Source organism: Hakea prostrata, chromosome 5, assembly GCF_041222555.1.
Source record: "Hakea prostrata isolate BN-2017 chromosome 5, UWA_Hpros_2, whole genome shotgun sequence".
Classification (NCBI taxonomy): Eukaryota; Viridiplantae; Streptophyta; class Magnoliopsida; order Proteales; family Proteaceae; genus Hakea; species Hakea prostrata.
In genome coordinates this window covers 326659-348791 of record NC_142604.1, presented here as the reverse complement: position 1 = coordinate 348791, position 22133 = coordinate 326659, and the positions used below count along the sequence as shown (strand labels likewise).

The window sequence follows — 22133 nt, the reverse complement described above, 5'->3', positions numbered from 1 at the left end:
GCCTGACCGTGATTGAACCCGGTTCAGGATTATTTTATATCAATACCATTTTCCAACTCCTTATTGGTGCTTAGTACCAAAAAAAAAACAAACTTCTTATTGATGCAATATTATAAAAGAATCCTCCCGACGACAAATATGATTATTAATGATTAATGAAATACTTAAAAATATAATTTGATAATTCAAACCAATTTCTTTTAGAGAGTGAAGGAAACTTCCACGAAACTGACGTCAGTAACGCTCGAAAGTACAAAGTCTAAAGTGCAAAAACTTTCCACGGAAATAACGCTACGAAGTCCAATTGGATATGGAGCAAAGGGCGAAGGCTACGAGTAAATCGGTGTTAATACTTTCAAGATTATAAGCAGTGGAAATGCGATGAATCTTTCTCGTCTGTCTGATTTTTTCTTCGATTGATTGATTTCGATCTCCAACTCTTATTTTCTGTGTTCTGTTCTCTCGCGAGTTCTTGTTCGGGTAAGACGAAAATCAAATCGATCTCTACTTTCTGGTTGGTTAATCTGTTGTTGTTGTTGTTGTTTTTTTCTTTCTTTCTTAATTATGTGTGATTTCTTCGATTGAAGGTTTTCGAAACATGGAACCGATGGACATCGTTGGCAAATCGAAAGAGGATGTTTCGCTTCCAAAAGGTGAAATTTTCCTCCTCCTTGTAGCCCTAGTTTCAGAAATCATCCTTTGACTCGTTGTATTCTGTATTAGAGTAGAAGATTCCCTTCATTACATTGTGAATAACTGATAGCCAGGTCAACCTATAGTTTTAGTTCAGAAACTGATGCACAGTTGGGAAATACTGCAGGGCAATTTTTTTTATTTTTTATTTTTTTTTTTTTTTTTTTTTTTGGGTGGGGGTGGGGGTTGTGGAAGTAGGAACTTAGAGGTTCTATGTTCGTTTCGTTTACCGTATAATACTGGGTTAAAATGGGTTTTATAGATAATTATTTTTTATTACTCACTCCCTGACAAGGATGCATTGTAAAGTCATATACATCCTTATTGGTTCAGCTGTATCCATTGGAATCTCCAAGGTTGCATGTGTTTGGGAATGTCTTTGGTTCCTCTAGTTTTAAACTGGAATTCTTTTGAAAATTATTACACTTGAGATTGATTGTCATCTAATGTCTGAGCAAGGAGTTTGTTATGACTACTCACTAGTGCTTTCAAAACCCTTTATATCCCCATCTTATTCTAAACTCTTTAACAGAACTTCATAATAACTCTGGTTGTGTCCTTTAAATGTAAGATCACCTTGTTCACAGTGTTGGCATGAACACAAATACAAGGGAAAAAATCAAGTAAAATCAGATAGACAAAATGAGTATAACCTGGTTCAGCATGAATGCTTACATCCACCTGAGAGAGCCTAAGATCTGCTGCTAAACCTGAAGAAGTCTCTACATCACTCTTCACCTCACTAAATGATCTCTTTTGCTTGTATTTAGGTTTTTTCCCCCCTATAGAACCCCAAATCCTAAGCCACACACAATTTCCCTTGTACATATAATGGACTTGGAAGTCGATCTAATTACAAATATCAGCTCAATAATAATTATGTGAACTCAGAGAATACAAGACACTCTTAATCCCTACAATCTCCAACGTGGCTTGATTATGAAGAAGAGTGCTGTTGATACTGAGTCTACAAACTCCTTCACTTTATTACCTATCCTCAAGGTTTTAAATCTCATTCCATTTTGTGTTTTGTTAGACTGAAGTGTTGAACATTGAAATGTGTGTCTTGTCTGCTGAGTTTAGGTGGGTTTGAGGCCAAATTAAGGCATGGAAGTTTATGAAAATCTTATTTTAGGTTGTATGAACTCATTTAAATGTGTTCTTTTAGCCAAAAAAGAGCTCATTTGAATGATCATATTGCAAACTATGAAGAAATCCATACTTTGCATTTACATCGCATCATCGACATACTAAAGGTATGGATTTTTTCATAGTTTTGCAATATGATCATTCAAAGGAGTTCTTTTTTTGGCCAAAAGAACACATTTAAATGAGGTCATACAACCTAAAATAAGATTTCCATAAACTTCCATGCCTTAATTTGGCCTCAAACCCACCTAAACTCAGCAGACAAAACCCACAATGGCATCCACTGATCTACTATGATACCGGTTATGTGGAGCCACTGGTAGCATGTGGCTGGTGGGTTTAGTTGCAGAGAATGTTTTATACAAAAGATCCACTAAGTCCCTTTAAGTGGAGGTCATTATACTGAATTACCGGATTTTTTGAGATTTCAATTGAAATACCAAAATTTCCTTTATTTCAAGTGGTATCTTTTTTTAATTTCAAACCAGCAATTCCCCCCCCCCCTCCCGGAAAGAAAAAAAAACCACAGATGCATACACACTAGAAGAAAAATCTAGGCTTTCAAATACAACTTACTGTTGTCGCACAATATGATGTGGTCTCCACCTCATGTCTTTCTACAGCATGCTCTAAGAGATCATTGGCAGTCACCAAATCTAAAGGGAAAGAGACTTGCTTCTTTCCAAACTTGCACTTGTTCAATGCCTGAACCATATGCAGTCTTTGTCTTCCACCTATCTCTCTTTTCTAATTTCATCAGAGCTCTACCTTTTTGACACTCCCTACAAGTCTGTATAATTTTTCAATCCTTGCATCACAAACTATGGTCCCTTTCAAATCACTGAAAGATCCACCTTGATAAGCAACCACAATCTCTCGATTCCATTCTTCCTGGTGAAATTAGGTTCTTTAATCCTTAAATCTAGCACGTCATACCTAGTAAAGTTTGCAGGACCTCATCAAACATGGGAACCCTTTTTCTGATCTGATATTGATTTTCTCATTATTTACCTTTTCACGATACCATTTTCTGATCCATGATATTTAGCAAATGATGCTTAATTGAACATGAATGAAATGCACAACTAGAATCTGAATTTCAATTTGAAGTATTCACACCTGATAAAGTAGGGATCTTTTATATATCAATCATCATTCTAGGACTCTTCCATGGTGCTAGCATTGCATGATTTATCTCCATACTCATTCCCTCTTTTATCCTCCTTATGATAAACGATTCTATATATGATCTTGGCTTAGGGAAAAAAGAAAAAAAGTGTGGAAGACAGTGGGGTTGGGGGGGAAGAGGATCAAGAAAGAAAAACATAATACAGATTATGGAGAATAAATTTTGAAGATAATTAAGAAGTGTACTACTTTAGTTTCAGGCATACAAGGGAGCTGCTTAGGACATGAGAATGGATGCTTTTCGGTTTAAAAGAATCATATAACTGCTTTGTCCTCAAAAACCACTTTGTAGCATAAGCAATACTTTTGCGTCGCCTACACGATGATTTGACAACTATGCTAATAATACTAATACTACTACTAATGCTATACTGGCTGGACGGCAGCTTCAATGGCTCTGCTTGGGCTTCTTCTTGTGGCTATAGGTCTTCAGGCCTGCATCAATCTTGATCATCAATGGACCTAGCCCAAGCAGCATTACTAACTTCTTCCAATCCTAAATTTCCATTGCTAGAGAAGATAATATCTTTCGTAAGGGAAGACTTCAATTACCTCAATATATGGTGTATGATCGATTTGAGATGTCCTACGCACATGGAGGAACCAACAGCGCCCACAATGTAGGCAATATCAGGTCTAGTACTGGACTAATAGATCAACCAACAAACATTTCTTTGATACTACTTCTGGTCGACTTGATCATTGGTGGCACTGCAAAGTCGGTGATTAACCTCATTGAGAGAATCTATAGGTTTACATCCAAGCATATCTGTCTCATTGAGGAATAGAAGACGTGTTTTTATTGCGAAATGAACCTACACCTTGAATCCCGAGAAAGTATCGGAGGGGTTTTTTGTTCAATCTCCTTTGCTAATAGTGAATTTAGATTTGAGATCTCACCATCATTGTTTTGAGTACACACAATGCTAGGAACTTTACATGGTTTGGCATGAATGTCTACATCACCCAAGAGAACTAGGAAATTTTCTCATTTCCTAAAAAACTCTCTACACCGCCATCCACCTCACCGAGTGATCTCCTTTGCTTGTGTCAAGGTTTTGGTTCTCTCAGGTAGATCAGACATTTTGCTTCAGGGGGGAGGTTTTTGGGGTTCAACCAAGGTACGAAATGTCGCTGACGTTAGGGGTGTCTGTGGCTGGTGAAATTGCCGAAATTTGGAAGGGTTTTAGTGAAAAATTGATCTCCAGTTTTGTGGGTATTTAGGGTCATTTTGTCTTAAATTTTGTTATCTAGCCTAGTTTGAGGCCAATAAACATAATGGGAGCATTATTTTGGCCTAAAACAAACCTAAACTAATGTTGATGATCGGCATATGCCTGGTTGTATGTGGGCGAAATTGGAAGGTTGAAAAACTCATGTAAACCAATATAAACATGCAAAGAGAACACAAGTACACAGCTAGTGAAGAAAATTACTAAAGTCTAGAATTTATTGTATAAATAGACAATTAGTGAAGTCAGATGTACAGGGACAAGATTCAACGGAACTACTTAAGTTTAACATTGTAAGCAAGTACATAGAGTGATCCAGTCATCTCAATACCAAATATTGTGCTTGACTCTCCAATGTCAAAACCATAGTGGATAGCATCCTCTCCCCCAACCATGTTACATACTCATTCCATCCCATTTGATGTTGATAGTTGTTCAGATAGTCCTAAACTACAGCTCTATAGTGGTCATCATCCGCCTCCAAGAGAACTCCCATGTGAGGGAAGTGAGAATAAGGCCAAGGAAGGTGCTGCAGTGAGGATGATGATAATAGTGCTGCTAGTGATTGTGCAAGATGGTGGGCTTATCTGCCACCCAAATATGGACTCCACAATTGACTCTGACCCCAAGAGACGAAGCTCATAATAACCATCATCGTGCCCATAGTACGAACCACAAGAGGGGATACCTATATCGATACCATAATGTCCATAAAGAGGAGGGACACCATAAAGACTGATAGCCCTATAAGCATACGTAAAGCCTACAGACTCATCCAAGCTCATGGATCCTATTGCTCTCGTTAAGTTGTCCTCCATATCTAATCCTGAAGGATTTGCGTAAGAACCGTACGATCTATAAAATTCATGCGTAAAGGTGACATCATCATAACCATCTTCATGCTGGTTTTGCTTCCCATGGCGCTTTCCGTTCCGGCTGTAGGTCATAATACGACCACGCTTATGGTCACCACCATGATCCTGATCCTGGGTGGCATGTGTGAACTGAGTCTCCCCAATGTACTCAGTTGGGGGTTGTTGTGTGTTTGGTAATGGAACCTACAAATGCTCCTCAAGCTCTCCACCACCACCGCCACCACTGCCGCCGCCACCACCACCACCACATCATCATCATCATCTGAATCCCTTTGAGTTAGACTTGAGCGAGTGTGTCATATGGATCGTCATGCTGTGTGCCAAGTGCCACCATCCAATCCTCATCCACAATAGTAGCTGCCTTTGGTGCATGTGCCTGCCCATCCTAAGATGCCATAAACTCATCCACATCAACCCCTGCAGGTTGAGCTAGCTCTTGGTCAAGCCTCCCTCCAGGCTGCTCCAACATTGGCTCACCCATGTCTATCAATTACTGAGTGAGGGGATCTTGCTCCTCTACACCCACCTCAAATATATCATTCAAGGTTGATGTTCGTCGACTACTCTCAGCTTGTTCCCTAACATGTTGTATCTTTAATCTTATGTGTAGTGGCAAGACACTAGATCGTTTAGGCACTGGCCTTGGGTTCCTCCTCTTGGAGTGGATTATGTTAAATGTACTTCCATTTCTTCTTGCACCTAGAGGCTGCGCAAGTTTAAGAGAGGATCTTGATTGCCAGTCTTCAGAGGTTGGATGCACTAAGTTTAAACTTTAATACTTAACATAAAATCAACTTATCTATAAATTGTAATAATGCATTCATGCATCTAAGATCTAACCTGGATCTATGTTTTCTCAACCCCGTATAGTAGCTTTTGAATTGAAAGACCCAAGTGCATCCCTAAATAACTTGATCTATAATCATTTGTATTGATAGTTAGGTAAATTCTTTAAAGAATAAAATATAAGTTCTAGCCAGTCAAAATCCTTGATATCTCACCTCGTTGTGGCAACCATCGAGTCCGGCTCCAACCCTGAAATCACCTACAACACGTCCAACAGGTTTGTGTCCAACCCCAAATGTTCACTACACTGATATTTTGGGTTGAGATAATATGCTGCATAATTAAACAACTCAAAGGTAGAAGTTAGAGTTAGGATTGAATGAATTACAATAGCTATGAGTCAACAACCCACAATATGTACTTATCGGCCCTATGCAGTGAATGCATCAGATGAGTAGTCCATTGTTTATGCACAATATGCAATAAAACCTGGTGCCCCTTGGGTTTTGCTCTCGTATGGCGACCTTCATTCGCTGAAGGGCTGCATACAAGTGGGCCATAGTGGGTCCTATAAGGAGGAGTCCACCATACGCATGACCTTTATAATGGGCTCTAAGGTCTGTAACACCACAATTACATTTCTCCAGAACTCATCAAATGATATCGTGTTCTGTGCTTTGCGCTTGCTGTTCATACTAAATTATCACAAACACATTAAGTCAGTAGATTGTAGATATATTAGATAATCATAGTATAACAATTTGTAAAATGAAATAATAGATATTTTTTTTACTTGGATCCAACCCAATTAAACCACTCTTGGGATGTAAACATGGATTTGAAGCTTGACTTCTTCTCTTATAGTCTTGCATACTACGAAAGGCAACAAAATTCGTCATAAATCTCGTTGGACCAAGTCGCACCAACTCACCTCTACATTATCTCCTCATCATGTCTAGAGCAATGTTATGATTGTAAATGAAATTTGTTACCTGTATAGCCCTTTCCAATGTGCTTTGGACAATGTTGATCTTCCCAATGTCCTTCAGCATATAAGGTCCATGAAATGAGCTGCATAGGGTGTTCAAAAAAAATGATAGTCGGGTGAACTCATCAACACCTCACTCGACTTCTTAAAGTTGGAGCCATTGTCAGTGACATTTGCACCACATTCTTCTTCCCAACCTCATCTATCACATCATGTAGGAAGCCAAATATATTTGTGGTCTTTTATATGACCAATAGCATCCATAGATCTTAAGAAAATTGTCCTCCTATTATAGTACACCATAAAGTTGATGATGGACTTTTTCATTAGACCGGTCCATCCATCAGACATGATGGTGCATCCGTTCGTATTCTAGAAGGGTCTCATATTGTCTATGTACTGTTGCAACTTCTTCTCCTAAAGGAAGGGGGTCACCTACTCTTTAGAGGTGGGACCCTCATATCCAAGACTTGCATCTGCAATAGTATCAATAATGTGTCTGTTGTATGGACCTTATGCTGTGTTTGCTAGAATTGAATTGTATAACATCCACTTTGATAGTGCCTTTTAAACCTTCTTAGCCATACCTTTCCATGAACTAGTTATCTTGGGCTGCTTGGCCCCCTTCCTCTTGAAAACTTTAGGATACTGCTCTAGGATCGGGTCCCCACGGCATGGATAATCACATGGTGCTGGATCTATTGTATGACCGGCCCTCTGACTCTATGATCTGCTAAACATGCCAAAAATACCATCCCTCCCCCTTGGTCCAGATGCTTTAGCCCCAAATCTAGATTGCTCCATCTCCTAAAGTTGTAGCTCAAGCCCTATCCTGCTCCTGATAGTGCATCTCCCTGCTCTTTGCCATGGCCCGCCTCAAGTCTTTCTCTTAGGGATTTAGAGTTAGCAAAGGGGAAGAAGAAAGAGGATAAGAGGAGAATGAACAAAGAACTAGATGATGCGGTGCGAGGGAGTGCCTCTATGCATCACATCCTTTGAACTCCCAGTGATGTGACCCTTAAAATCTGTTAATACCACATGAGTTCAATCTCTTCCCACAAAAATTACATTATGATCTATTTTTATTTACATTAATAGCCACACAGTACTGCCATGCTGGGTCAGGTCAACTCATCCTCTTACTGCCTGTCTTTGTGGCTTTCCCGTGGTTGCGTCTGTGGCTGTCCACCCTGTGAAGCAACTCTCCTTTGAATCCCACTAGCAGAAATTAAACCACTTGGGAAGCACTTGAAAAACATTTACATAGCTATACCATAATTTTCTATAATTTTCAAAACCTTTTCCCCCATTTCTTCATAATTAGTTATATTTTTATTAATATTTTAATAATTTTTAAAAAATAAAATAATTATTTTTTGAATGGAAAAATATTTTGATTCCGTGAGTTTGTAGATTAGCCCATGAAGTTCCACATATATTTTTTTCATCACCATACAATATATTTAAAATGTAAAAATTAAGCATTTTCGATGTGGAAAAAATACAATTTTTACGCCCAAAAATATAAAAAAAAATTATTTTGCGGAAAAATTCCAAAACCATGAGTTCGTAGATTGGCTCACAATATTCAACATACTTTAATTTCATAACCATCAAACAACATTATGGCATTCATTTTGTCAAAAATTAGTTGGAGAACAATGGTTACATGTGAGATGAAAAAAGTCGCAGATCTTTGTGAAATCCTAGTTGATCAACACAAACAACATGATAGCTAGCAAGAACGAAGCAAGATCTAGTAGTAGACGTTGAAGATCGGAGAAAAATGAGGGTAAGAATGCAAGAAACACGAGAGAGAAGCTTTAGAGAAGAGAGAGAATGTGGAAAATTTGCCAAAAATTCAACCGTGAGTCGCTTAAATGTTGGCGAAATTCTCACCATAAAAAGAATTCTACCGTCCGGCAATATATCATTGATATTTGGCAATTCCAATATTGGTTCTTGGTTTCATGTCGATACCTATCGACATGGCAATATATTGCTAACTTTTCTTACCATGGGTTCAACATGATAGGCAGAAGTAATAGTTCTGCTTCGAATGTGAGTAGCCAGATATGGAAGACTTACAGGTTCTATTTGGGAAACCTAATTTGCCTCTGAGGATGAAGTCGGATAACAAACAATTGCTGCTACAATGGATTGGTAAATGGGGAAAACATTGGTTAGTTAAGTTCTTGAATGGAGAGGATGATTGTTGGGATTCTAATAGTGTTAGAAGTAATAATCTCACATCGAATGTGGATAGCCTGAGGTGGGGACTTATTGATACTTGCACACCCTTTCCTTAATGGCTAGCTTTGGACGATGAGTTCTACTAAGCCCCTAACACAAGTGTAGCATTGATGGTTGTTCCATTGATATTGTCCATTAATATTACAAAGGGTCGTTTCTAGTGGTTGTTAATGTAGAAGGAAGAACTGATTATTATATTTTATATAAAATAAAAGAGGTTTTTTTCTTTTTTTGGGGGAGTAATAACTAACGAAACATTGAATGTGCCGACAATTGTTGATAGTAGTTGCATGCAATGTAAATTATGTCGCCGAAATGTCGCGACATTTCGGCGAAAAATTGCCATGTCGCTCAACGGCAACACGAAACCGACCGTCGAAACGACAGCAACCAAAAGTCGGCAAAAATTTGCCGAAAAATCGACCATTTTTCGCCAAACCCACGAAATATTGGAAAAATCAACGATTTCTCCACCGGCGGTAACTGCTAGTGCCATTGGATGCCAGAAGAGAAAAAGGGAACTCCAAACCAGCTCGCAAGACGTAGCCTTGCTCTCTGTCTTCTCTGATCTTTCTCTCGACTTTCTCCGTCTTCTCTATCTCTCGCAGGATGCAGGCCGCACTGCTGCACATCGTTTTCTTTGTCTCTCCAACTTCTCAGATCTCTCCGTCTCTCCCAATTGCTCACCGACTTCTCAGTCTCACTCTCTCCATCTTCTCAGTTCTCTCGATATTTCCAATCGCTCACTATCTTCACCGCTCACTATCTTCACCGTCTTGCTCTTTGCGATAGACATGGGCTGTGAAAACTGAAAAGATGAAAGGCGTAAGAATCTGGCGTAAGAATCGATGGTTCATTTGTTTTATTAAGTTGATTTAGTACCACTAAAAGTTAAAATTGGAAAAGGAATGACATTGTGGGTCCCGCTATTATATCATTCACATAAAAGTGCATGCTTGAAGCATATGAGTGGTTTATTAATATATTACTTTGGATAATAAAAATATAAACAACCATTAAAACTGCTGACACTCAATCTAGATGTCGGCGAAATATTGCCAACATCTCGGGGTGTCGATGGTTTCGCCAGCCACCAACACCCCCTACGGCGGCGATATTTTGAACCATGGTTGCATGTTGTTGCTACATCCTTTGATCAAATCCAACCTTTGCTTCCTTGGACCCTAACCGTACCTTTTCCCTCTACCCTTGAATCAAATTTCAAAATTAATTTTTTTTGAGAGGGAAAAAAAAGAAGAAAAAGAGCACCCACAAACAAGAGAAAAGGTATTGAACACCTAATTGTAAGGTCTCTTGGGATGGTACAAACCAGCATTGCATTCTTTCCTCTGTGATATTTTGACTACTTTTGGTATGTGATGGGGGATATAAGAGGGCATTGATAATCAGTATTGACATCAATTTTTACTCAGTCTCATTGTATTTGAGGTTGCTCATGTGAAAATCTTGCTTCATTCCAGCAACTATGTTTAAGATCATTAAGGAGATGCTACCACCAGATGTTCGTGTTGCAAGGGATGCCCAAGATCTCCTTGTTGAGTGTTGCGTTGGTGAGTTAAAATAGCTGCAAACTGTGACTGTTTTGATGGTGAAGCATATCATTTATTGTTTTTCCCTCTATGTAAACAGCCTCTACTTTATTGCCCTATATGAGCAATTTTTTTATTCTGTTTCTATTATATTTTGTTTTGAAAAATGGAAACCAAAATTAGTTACTTTGGCATCTTTAGTTTGTGAAAGTTTTGGATTTGCACATACTTACTGCGTTTTTCATTCACTTTGTAAATGATGGTATATCTCTCTCTCATACTGAATTGTGCCACATGCCCCTCGTTAGGTCTATAAAATGTGTAACAAAATATTCGCCTGCTTCCATTCATGACCATCTCAGCCTTAAAAAGTGGTTTGCTTTAAATAAATATGTTTAGAAATTCAGACTGCCATGCTTTAGAGAGGGGGAATATGGAGTTCCCATGCAGCCTTGGTGGAAGCAATGAGTGGGGTGCGCACATTATTCTTGGCATACAACCTGAAAAACAAGCACAAGAAAGAAGGAAAAATGCGAGAGGTAAAGATGAAGATCTTCAACACAAGTGAGACTCCCATGGTTTTAGGTTTATACACCAAATCAAAATTGTCCGTCGAAGCTAATTCTAATTCATTCATTGACTAAACTTGAAACCCCCCAACTAGTTGAGTACAAATAGGGAAAAATCAGACCCATAAATCTCATTCTCTAACCTTTATAATCCTAGGTCAAATTTGAATCCAAGATGACATCAAATTAACAAGACTAACCAGATAGGGTATCTTGGCACATTAAAATCCTCAAAATAAGAAGAAAAAAATGAGAGAAAAAGCAAGGTTTTTCACAAAGCTGTCCCTGGATGGTGCCTACTCCTTTGTAGGATTCAAAAATCAAGCCAAACAAATAGGGTACGAACACCTAAACTATGGCGAGGGAGATGCGTTCCTACTCAACATCCAAAGCAGCAACTCTTTACTTCAAGATTAGCTCTCCCTAAAGATGGGATCGGAGTATCTCTCATGGCTTGGTAAGTTCTCGGCACAGTATCACTTAAATTGGGTTGCCATAACAGCTAAGCGTTCTGAGCCACAGTGGGCAAGTATTGGTGATACAAGATATAGGGCTACTCCTACTAGTCTTAGCATATGCCTAGTTACATATTACCATCTCTGGCCAAGCCCAAGCCCTTGGCTTTTATTTAGTTATTTCAGTTTAGTTATAGTAGCACTTACATTTTTACATGTCTTTTAATTTTTTTTTTTTTGGTGCCATGGTGGATAGTTATAACCAAGGAACGACATTTCGCCGGAAGTCACCGGTTCGCTACCCGGCGAACTGGAATCTAGCCGACGCCGCTGCTACCAGATTTCGCCGACCGGCTGTTTCTTTCTCTTTATCTCTTTCTTATTCTTCTTCTTCTTCTCCTTTCCGGCGAAATAGCAGCAGCTGCTCATTCTGTTTCTTTCTCTTTCTGTCTTTTTTTCTTTCTTATTCTTCTTCTTCTCCTTTCCGGCGAATCTAGCAGCGGCTGCTACAGTGCTACTTCTGTTTCTTTCTCTTTCTCTCTTTCTTTCTTTCTTCTTCTTCTCCTTTCCGGCGAAAGTAGCAGCAGCCGCTGCTGCTTGTTTTCTACTTCAACGATCCGGCAGCAACGAAGTTAAAAGGGTTTGACGCAGTAAAGTAAAAAAAAAAAAAAAATCCAAAATTTTGCCGGAAAATCGACAAATCTTGCCGAAAAATCATAGTTTCGCCGGAAAATCCTGAAATTTCAATTTCGATCCCTTTTTTATTTCGCCCACCGGCGAACTGGGCAAATTTCGCCGATATTCGCCGAAATATAGTTCTATGGTTATAACCACCCTGCAGCAAGTATATAGACATTTGTTTTCTTTAAAAGTGCTACTGCAGCCTTTCTAAGGAAAATGAATGATAAAATAGAAAGATGAATTGAGCTTAGTGTGCATGTGTATAACGCACACACACACACCCCCCCCCCCAAAAAAAAAAAAAAAAAAAAAAATGAACAACACAAACCCCCTTCCTTTCTTCTCCTTCTTTGTATGTGATTTCTTTTGTCCCTTCCCTTACAACTCTATTTCTTCTCAAGTTTCCCCTCCCCCCCCCCCCCCCCAAAGTCTTCTTCAGTTTGCTATCCATCCCACTATTTTGTATCTGCCCCCAAGCGGGGTGAATCTCCCTGTCTCTTTTAGATTTTTCATTGTCTTAGTCACTCTTCCAAGCAGAGCTGATTGGAAGGCAAGAATCCATGTACCCCATTTAGTTGGTACAACTGTACAAGGGCTTGTTGTTGTTAGTCACTCTTCTCCTTTGAGCTTTCTTCTCCTGTCTAACTTATCTTAATCACTTTCCTGTTCTTGAAATCCCACTCTAGGACTCCAACCACATTACACTGGACCTCTTTATCCATAGGTTGCAACAATGAAGTTTTCCATCTTATTCTTTCTTGTCCCAAGTTGAAATTACAAATAACACCAGAGATGCTAAGGTATACACCCACAAGAAAGGGAGTGGCAGCATGGGATCAATTTCAGCTGGGAATGTTCGGGACAGAATCCTTTAAGTGGATAGGTGGCAAACTATCATTTGGGAGCAACCATACCTATGCACACAACTGCAGGGCTTGGGCTTTTCAGAGGATGTGACTTACGTGGAAAAGGGGGTTAGTTAGGATTGCTACAGGTATATTAGGAAGGGGAGGAAGAGAGAGAGGGCAGGCAAGAAGAGAGGGCAAGCTGTGCTTTCTGGTGAGGGCACAGCTCTCGGTTAGGGTGTGAATTTGGTACTGAAACCGTATATAATACTGAAATCGACTGTATAAAACTGTAGCTTATCGAACCGTTTCAGAAAATGATGCAGTACGATTTTCAAAAAGTGGTTTTGATTCGGCATGGTACAATATTGGTTTTAGGTGTCATATAGACGCTACGTACCGAACCATATCAAATAATCCCGTTTTAATACTGAATCATACCATACCATTCTCATACTGTCTACATACCAAAGCCATACCACACCATTTTTATGTCGTTTTTTGTACCAAAACTGTATAGTACTAGTATGGTTTTGGCATGCAAATATGGGTACGAAAATGGTATGGTATAGTACACTTAATTCGTTTTCATATTTGATTGAAGAGGAAAGAAGTTAATTGGTTGTCCAGAGATTAACCATTATGTCAGTTGAATTAGAAATAAATGGAATGATTTGACATTCTTACAAATCTTTTGCTTGTCTTTCCTGACTGATCTATTCTCATAATATATTTTATGTAAGTGCAGCAGTTAATAAAACAATTACTGTTTGTTCTTGGCATTTTTAACTTGTTGTAACAAGAAGCTTCTAGTTTCTGATGATCTTTGATGTCTGACATTTTTTGCATTCTCCTTGTTACTGAAGAAGAATTTTTGGTTCACTTTCATGCTTGCAGAATTTATCAACCTCATTTCTTCAGAGTCTAATGAAGTATGCAGTCGAGAAGAGAAGAGAACAATTGCACCTGAGCATGTTCTCAAGGCTTTAGAGGTTCTTGAGTCAATCCTCATTTTATCTTCCATTTTATGTTTGGTGTTGTCTTATTACATGCATGATTATGTATTATCTAGCATATTTTTGAGTGGATGAATCATTAATTCCCAATTACGTTCCAGTTACATGTCTTACAGTTTGTGAACTCAAGGGTTCTTAACCACATGATCCACTGGATGAACTTGATAATCATGCTAGTTGTGACATACAGATACAGTTGACTGTGCACGAAACTGTTATTCTGGAAACAGTGGTAAGGCAGCATATGTTTGACCCTCGCCAAACACTGTCAAATGCTATACTCCTATATCAGGCTCTCGTTAAAGCATCGTTTGTTTGTTAGTAAAAAGGAGTGGGGTGGGGGAGTAGAAAAGGAAAGGAAAAGATTTTGTGGAAAAGCTGCAAATGTGGGCCCACATTTGTCATAGCCCTCACTTTTTCACAAAGTCCCACTAATTTGGTGGGACTTTATAAGGGGGTGGGGGTAGGAAAAGTAGGGTGCCATGTTAGTAGACAAGGTTCTTTAAATCAAGGAAGCCTCTTTGCTGACTTTGCCACTCCATTGACCAAACAAGCCATGATTTGAATTTTGTAGAAAATCTTACTTTTCCCCACCCCCACTTCAAATTCTTTCAAACAAATGATACCTAAGTGGTTCATTTAGTTCATGGACATTGCCCTCATTGTTGACCATTTCAGTTTCCCAGTGTTAAGTCAACTTTTGATTGGTAGTTTATGACTTTGCTAAAAGAACTTATTGAGGAAGGGTTGCGTAATCAGGCCATCAGGGGCATTAATTTGAGAATCTATGCTGAGGGTAAAAGTCCTTGAGTTCCAATAAATCCAGGTGAGAAACTTCATATTTACGACTTCGGTAGGGAAGTAAGCAATCAAATCTGATAAAATCATTAATCAGATGGGCAAATTAGGGTAACCCAACATGGGTTATCAAATAGCATCAGCTATTAGAATGACTTGATCAAGGGCTGCAGTAGAAAACCCTTAGTCCGTCATTGGCAAATTGAAGAAGGAATAATTGCAGCACAAAAGGGAACCAATTCAGGCTTGAGTGGAGGGATGTAGCATAGAGGCAACGGAGGGGTGGGAGATAAGGCCTCAATAGGGATCGACCATCTTTCGCTCAGTATAGAATAAGGTGGGAGATAAGGCCTCAATAGGGATCAACCATCTTTCGCTAAGCCTAAGATAAGATTCCATATAGGATTGAGTAGTGCTGAAGAACCCCTGATTCAGCAAAGCTTGAATGGTCCAAGCAGGGTTGAGAGATCTTCAACATCACCTCTATGGAACCTTCTTCTACAGCAATAGGAGCTTGCAGAACTCTCTATCAAGGGGCAGAAATCTTCAACAACAACGAAGACAGGAGAAATGAAGGAAAAGGAAATTCAGAATAGAGGTAGGTAATAGAAAACATAAAAAGGATAGTATGGGCTTCTTCACAGCTATCCCAGCTGTTTAACTGATCGTGACCCCTCCCATATTTGAGTTCAGCAATTTCACTCAAAATTCTAGCACTAATTGACCATCTATTACAAAAAGGGCTTATGCAGTTTGGCCGTCTTAAATCAGCCTTAGGTCTTGGGATTTTTCCTTACACCAGAATCATTATGTGTAAGGATCTTCCCTATATCAGCACTAAAAATCACCAATATAGTATTGTGTGCATTAATTTTCAGTTAGTCCTTAATTAAAAGTTTGCTTGAATTGTAATTCCGATGGCTTCTAAAGTTATTCTTCACATGTACTGTAATCCTAGTCTGTTTCTAGTCTCTATTTTTCAACGGTTTTGAACTTTGAAAGCTAAGTAGCCAAAGTGGCTATAAATATGCATGTAATTGCTCAGTTGAGCCCATGATTTGATGAATAGGAGTTTTTATTTTGAGAATCTGCTTAGCCTCCTACAGCTATTCAGTCCCCAGCCCCTCCATTGACTGCTGCAATTCCCCTAGCTGCCTCATTCGATTATCTTGAAGCACCCTCCTATTGCTGGAAATTTTCTACGAGGACTGGAGGATATCTTCCAAGTATTTGACATGTTCATCAAGTTGAATCATTCCCCAACCCCTGTTCTTCAAATCCTTCAGTCTTCAACCCTAAGTCTCCCCCTTTTGTTTCTTCAATTTTCCCAACATGAAATCTTGTTCTAGCCATTCCAGCCATCCATGAAACCTCAAATTTTGATCAAACACTCTCCATCTACCTTGGAGGGACGGATCCAATTTGCAGCCCCAGTCATCCGTTGGAACCCTAGCAATCCCCACCTTAGTTTCTTCCGAGGAAACTTTAAAACTTGCCCATAGTTATCTTAACATTGCCCAAGTGCTGAGATGTTTTTGTTTTTCCCCTTGGACCTTGCCATTGCACTTTATTGCAAGGTGCCCGATGCTGGTTTTTATTAGTGTGGAATCCTGTATTGGCCCTTGCCTAATATCATCTAAATAATGGTTTTATATTTTGAATTTCATTTACTTTAAATGGTATTCATAGATAAGCCAATACCCCCAACCCTCCCACCCAGCCCCTACCCAAAAAAATAAGTTCTATAAAAGTGGCTTAAAATTTTTCTGGAAAGGGAAAGAAAAATCAAACCCAGTTAGAGAATAAAAACTGATTTTCATCCACACATGAAATTTCCACTGAATATTGGTGGGTCTTTTCTCAAATCTAAAAATTTCATAAATCTTTGGATGGTAAAAAAATTGTGACAGACTAAAAGTATAATAAATATTCATTTACATGATATCTAAAATAGGTATTTTCATTCAGCACGATATTGATTGCATCCGTGCATGCCAAATAAGGTTTTACTTGAATACATCTCTGTAAATATAAATTAGATTTAAGCAAATCTTGGATTCATTGGAAAGCTACTTTTGTGTTTTACAATATAGAATTTGGGCAGAGCCATCTTCAAATGGACCAACAGGACTAGGTCAAACCAGTCCAGCTGGTCTTCTAGAAGGGCCAATGGAGGCCAAAACATTGTTCACATGAAGAATTTGGTTGCATCTTTTTAAAAAACTGAATATCTTATCTGGTTATTGTCTTTTTGTCACTTCCAGCTTCTAAAAGGTAGTTTCTATTTTAGTTTTTCATGCATGTGGCTGAATCATAAAGCCTAGTAGTGAACTATATAAGTTATTCTAATTTACAATGTCTAGTTTCTGTTTTAGTAATTAGAGGTTCCTATTTTCCTGAGGAATCCTTTGCTCTATAAATATGTAATTGGGTAGCTGAGAACTTTGTTTCAAGTTTATTCTCTTGTCACTTACATGAGTGATCAAAAGGACTTGGGCCTTTCTGTGCACCTGGGGTCTAGTGAATAATGCCATTAACTGCAAAGTCCTAGGGCTGAAGGAACCTAGCATCCATCCTTAACCTTTTCTTTTGTTTGATATCTGCCTGTGCTGAAGACTAAAACTTTCTGCTGCTGAAGAGGAATCCCCCAGGTATTGAGTTGCGTTTTGATGCTGTCGGGAAGACATTGAAAGTGTCATTGGTCATCCATCCCATCAAGCTGCTGTGTAACTGCTACAGCTAAAACATCCAATGAAACAAAGGTGCCACTGATCTGAGAATAGTTTTTAATGTGGTGACCATCCTAATAACCTCCATCCCAACCGTTGGATTGAAGTGAAACTTGCAGCAGACCTTCACTAAAATACAAGCAATTTGGGGGCTGGTTTAATTTGGACCCTAAACTTAAAGTGGAAACTGACTAGAATTAGAAACTCCTAGGCTTTGTAGTCCAGGCTCATGTAAGAATAATCAAATACAAACTAATAGATTGAGTAGGTATCAGGATTGACTGGTCAAAGACCACTACTATTTCAAAATATTGGGGCTGCAGGTTGGCTGGCTGGCCTTGAGCTGGTCTCGTTCTGTTCTAATAGGGACCTGGTTCAATGCTGCTTTGTTCTTCTTTTGGTAATGCGGTGCTGCCTGGTCATGGGATCTAGAACAGCCTATTGGTAGGTCTAATTTCATTTAGGCAAAATTTCGTTCACACAGCCAGTCTGGATTAGATTATTCAAACAGTTCACAATTTGAATCATTTGGATTGTATGTTTTTCCCAACTAATTGCTGGATTTGTTGCACACCTTTTGGATTAGCCGCAGATCAAATTTCAAACTCTAATTTAATTAATATATATGTCAATACATCCTAACATTTCTTCAAATTATCTCTGTAGTAAAAATTTGACATTCTGGCTAATTTACATGTTTTTCTGCCCCTCTAATAAAGCTGGTGGACCATCTATTGCCTGTATTCTACATTTCTGACTGTAACTAACCCTTAAAGTTGATTAATGGTATGATGGAATCAGGTTCTTGGCTTCGGGGAGTACATTGAGGAAGTTTATGCTGCATACGAGCAACATAGACTTGAGACCCTGGTTTGTTTCTTTTATGATATTTTCTTCCCCGAAGCTTTACTATATTACAGTTAATTTATTCATTGATTTTTCTCCGTGATCTTGTTCGAAATTCTCATGAACAGGACTCACCAAAAGGTGGTAAGTGGGGCAGTGGAGCTGAGATGACGGAGGAAGAAGCTTTGGCAGAGCAGCAGAGGATGTTTGCAGAGGCACGCGCTAGAATGAATGGTGGGAGTACGACAACTGCCCCCAAGCAATCTGACTCTGACCGGAGCTTGGAGAGCTAAACTTTGATGCACTTTTGTTTTAAAGAACAATTTGGCTAGCATCCTTTAGTATTGTACATAAGACCAGGGTGCACCAGCCAGTTTAGAGTTCAACTCTGCTCTGTACGTGGCTAGGGTTATGAAAATCTGACAAGTTATCAGTGTTTGGAATTTGGAGTTAAATGGAACAACTCATTGTAGATCTGAAATTTCTCTCTTTTTTAGGTCAATTTTATATTCAGAGTTTTGCCAGGAAAGGGAAGGAAAAGAAAAAGAGGGATGCCGGAAGATTATCACTTATAAATGATACAGATCGTCTTTTAGATAAATTGCACTTCTTTTGTAAGTTTGCTTCAAGGAGATAAATCTGTACAGAGAGTACTACAAAGAGAGCATCCACAAGCAAAATGATGTGAAATGTTCATTTTTCTTTCTTTATTTCTTTTTATTAAAGCTCTAGTTAGGTTTTAAGCTTATCTACAAGAACAAAATCTCATCAACCTATGCTCATACCCACCTATCGCTACCCAGCCTACCTACCTTTTTGCCATCTCACTTTGAAGGAAAGATTGGTTTTTCCTTGGGTCTCCTCAGTAACTTCCATTGTACGGGTCTCTTCATAAATTTATTGGTGTTCAAGGTGTAATGCCTGGTTCAATTTAATGTTTCACTATATAGCATTTGGTACATGGATCATACTATTATTGTTGGGTTTGGGTGTCTTGTATTCTGTGGGTCCATATAATTATGGTTTGGTTGTATTTGTAATTGAAATAGGGGTACTGGGGTAAAATTGTAATTACATTGGGATTAGAGTTTTAGATTGATACGTTTAGCCTATATAGGAGATTGAAATCAGTCTTTGTGGGAAACCCATCCTGAGGATAAGGATTGGGGGCAAGCAAAGGGTAATACTTTGTGGGTGCGAGAGTGGTGTGAGGTTTTTTTGAAATAGTGGAACTCCTTTTTTCTCTGGTGGATGTAGGCATGGTTTTGCCGAACCACGTTAAATCCCTCTTGTGTGCTTTGCTTGTGTTCTTCTTTGTTTGTGGTTGTGCATCTATTATCCCTAACAATTATTATATCTATCTCAGTCTTTCCTACTCCCATCAAATATTAAACATTTGATTACTTGAATCAGAAGGAAAGCTATTTAAGCATGAATATTGGGGCGTTGGATACTGGGATTTTCCTTGACTCCAACTTGTCCATGATAAGGTCACTAGAGAAACATAACGCTTCAACTATTAAAGTCTATAGAGGACTGAAATGCTAAATACATGAGCCATTGGTAGAGTATGGTATCACAAAAACTATTAAGATTTGCATCCTTAAAGTGAGTTACTATTTTTATCAAAATTGGGACATGAGATATCGGCTACTTGATGTGATTAAGTGGCATGAGTAGATCACTAACTTATTTGAATATTGTGGTGCAGTGCTAAATCTATCCCTTCCTTTAATCCAATCAAGAGTGCCTCAATGATGTTTCCCTTCCCTAGACCTCTTGTGCTTAGAAGCTTTAACTGTCCTTCATGCACTATTCCCACACTCCAACTTGTGCTGTCTAGTTCTGCATTATGTACCCCTGCACAAGTTGGAGTCAAGGAAAATCCCAATATCCAACGCACTTATGTATCTGTTATCTTAATTAACAAAGATCCTGTTTATCAACAAAAAAAAAGGGAAACCTAACGCTTTGTGGGTTGGGATTTTGAAAGGAGAAATATATTCTTCAATCAAATTTCCTCAATAGTTCCCTTAATAATAATTGTTCATGGGTTTGGCCCGGGATGTGAATTATGCTACGTGGACAATTTCTGTTGCAGATGTTGGTGTTAAATTAATATCAGCTATTTCTGGACCTGAGAGTTCTGGGAGTGGAGCATTTCTAGTACTGGAATTTTACAGTTAGATGACTGAGATCAGATTATTACTTTGTTGAACACTACTTAAAGAACCTGTCATGCAGTTCTCAAGAAATTCCATCATGAAAATCTATTTGGATATTGAATTTATTACCCAAATTGAAACATTCCTTTCGAAGATGTTTGGATCCTCTTCCACTATTCGGATCTGAGGTTCATTACACACACTTTGACCATCTCTAAGTAGTTTTTATATGTATAATTTAAATATATGGTTGGATTTCTCCTCTAGTGATAGTCTAAGGAGATTCCTCTTGACTTCATACTATGAAGCATTTATTGTTTGTTAGGAACGTGATCTCTGACCTAGTCAGTCCAATTTTTCAGAATAATGAAAAATCTGGAATTCATGCTTTCTTTGTTGTTGTTCTATGGTATTAGGAGATCATCAGGTTTTGAAATTGATTCCCAAGCTCTATCAGGTATATCCATGAACGATATCTTAAGTTAATTCCCTTAAAGCCTTTACCCCAGATAATGATGAATTCCCAGGCCGCTATTAACCCCGCAACAATATAAATCAATTCATATAGGAATTGGATGAAAACCATTCAATTTTCACCAAAAATAGTTGAAAGCACCAAACAATGACTTTGTTTCTGCTCACTCTAATGCATATAGAGGGTTTTGTTGCACAAGGTACAATAGTTGTTGGCTTGTTGCAACGGTGGCCAAAAGATGGTTTTGTCCATATTAGAATCTCAAATTTGCATCACATCTTACTTTTCTCAATAAGCATAATTGCTAGTTTGGATATATAACCATTGGCACTTTGAATGGATTTTCATCTTGTCTGTCGGAAATGGACTATTCATTTCCTTATGGATGACTGATATATTTCATAAGTCACATAAAAAAATTGAGGTTAGATTTAGAAGATAGAAAAAATTTTATTTTAATTTAATCTCAACCATTTGATGGACCGAGGAAAGACCCAAAACAAAAAAAGGGGGGAGGAGAGAGCAGAACAACACACCCGGACAAGCACCCCACGCCACCGGGGCGGGGGCGGAGGGCCGGGAGCAAACCCGGGCCCCCAGCGGACACGGGCGGCCGGGGGCAACCAAAAAAAAAACCACAACAGCATCACAGATTGGATAGAGCCCAATTTTGCAAGACAGATGAACCCCAGGATCCAGTTTACATCTGAAGTTTCCACAATTATGAGAATTCAGAGAATGGAGTTCTAAGCATGGAAAGCATATATGGGGGTGCATGCTAATATTCAGCAGGGTATTTGAATGAATTAAGCTCTGAAATTTCACAAATGGCTCTTTGAG

The 22133-nt window shown here is 38.7% G+C and overlaps 1 protein-coding gene across 1 annotated transcript; it reads left to right on the top strand.

The window, feature by feature from the left end:
* The first annotated feature begins 249 nt into the window (after positions 1-249).
* Positions 250-19425, top strand: LOC149014239 (protein Dr1 homolog). Its single transcript, XM_089154932.1, has 6 exons — positions 250-480; positions 588-653; positions 10646-10735; positions 14162-14256; positions 18609-18677; positions 18782-19425. The coding sequence occupies exons 2-6, from the start codon at positions 599-601 to the stop codon at positions 18944-18946; spliced, it is 474 nt and encodes a 157-aa protein (XP_089011058.1). The 5' UTR covers positions 250-480; positions 588-598; the 3' UTR covers positions 18947-19425.
* The last annotated feature ends 2708 nt before the right edge of the window (positions 19426-22133 follow it).

Bases quoted from the DNA above. Each gene is read 5' to 3' on its own strand.
- LOC149014239 (XM_089154932.1), top strand. From the start codon at position 599: ATGGAACCGATGGACATCGTTGGCAAATCGAAAGAGGATGTTTCGCTT. The intron at 654-10,645 runs GTGAAATTTTCC...GCTTCATTCCAG, and splicing joins GGATGTTTCGCTTCCAAAAG to CAACTATGTTTAAGATCATT. The intron at 10,736-14,161 runs GTGAGTTAAAAT...TCATGCTTGCAG, and splicing joins CCTTGTTGAGTGTTGCGTTG to AATTTATCAACCTCATTTCT.